At 40.9% G+C, this 716-nt stretch overlaps 1 protein-coding gene across 1 annotated transcript in view; it reads left to right on the top strand.

Annotated features, from left to right (window-relative positions):
• LOC104996061 (proto-oncogene DBL-like) overlaps window positions 1-625 on the top strand; it is a gene marked incomplete at its 5' end in the record, with an annotated part of 11,422 nt that extends 10,797 nt beyond the window's left edge. Inside the window, one exon of the mRNA XM_010850196.1 lies at window positions 176-625. Within this exon, the coding sequence (XP_010848498.1) occupies window positions 176-199 (24 nt within the window). The remainder of the gene's footprint in view (window positions 1-175) is intronic.
• Between the last annotated feature and the right edge of the window lie 91 nt (window positions 626-716).

The following is a 716-nucleotide window of genomic DNA, read 5'->3' as shown; positions in this document are numbered from 1 at the left end:
TTTTTGCAAATCTATTTAACATCTGACTTCAGAAAAAACAGCTGGATTCTTGTACTGGCATTTGCATTCAGTCTGTTGTGCTATCACACATTTGGTGACCTCTTGAAAATGCCTTAGTAGACTTGTGAGAGGATGAGAATGAAAAAGGCAAATAATAGAACTTTGACTCTTGCAGGCCCTGGGAACCCCCCAACCTTGAGAATCACTGAAAAGAACTTTCATTTCCTGAAGTAACATTATCTGAGGACAGGAGGGGTCATTGTTCAGATGGGAGCAACAAGCCAGGGGAAGCTGGGTGGGGTTTCAATGTTTGCTGTAAATTATGCTCTATGAAGGGACGGTCAAGAACTGAGAAAGCTTTCACTAAGTATTTTTCCAGCTATCATGTCTGAACATAAAGCAAATATGCAAAATTAAAGAATGCTTTCATCTTAGGGGACGGGAATGGAGAAAACCCTAATAGCTCTTCTCCTTTCTCCCATGAATTCCCTGACTTGTGCTACTAAGGAAAATAGATACAAAGATAATACGGTGCATTCCACACCCCTCAATAAAATAACACCCAAACTAAATAGCAAAGTGAGTTGGAATGAGCTATCTTTTAGCCTCACTTTATCAAGTCAAAACCAAGAAATAATGGGTGCTGCTTCCCTTGGAGAAGCCCGAGTCGGAGATGGCTGTCCTGTTTTAATGAAGCTACTCTCTTGAATGGCGAG

The sequence above is a fragment of the Bison bison genome, unplaced genomic scaffold, assembly GCF_000754665.1.
Source record: "Bison bison bison isolate TAMUID 2011002044 unplaced genomic scaffold, Bison_UMD1.0 scf7180017851191, whole genome shotgun sequence".
NCBI classification, from domain to species: Eukaryota; Metazoa; Chordata; class Mammalia; order Artiodactyla; family Bovidae; genus Bison; species Bison bison.
The sequence above is the reverse complement of the archived record's forward strand: the minus strand, read 5'-3'. Positions and strand labels throughout refer to the sequence as shown.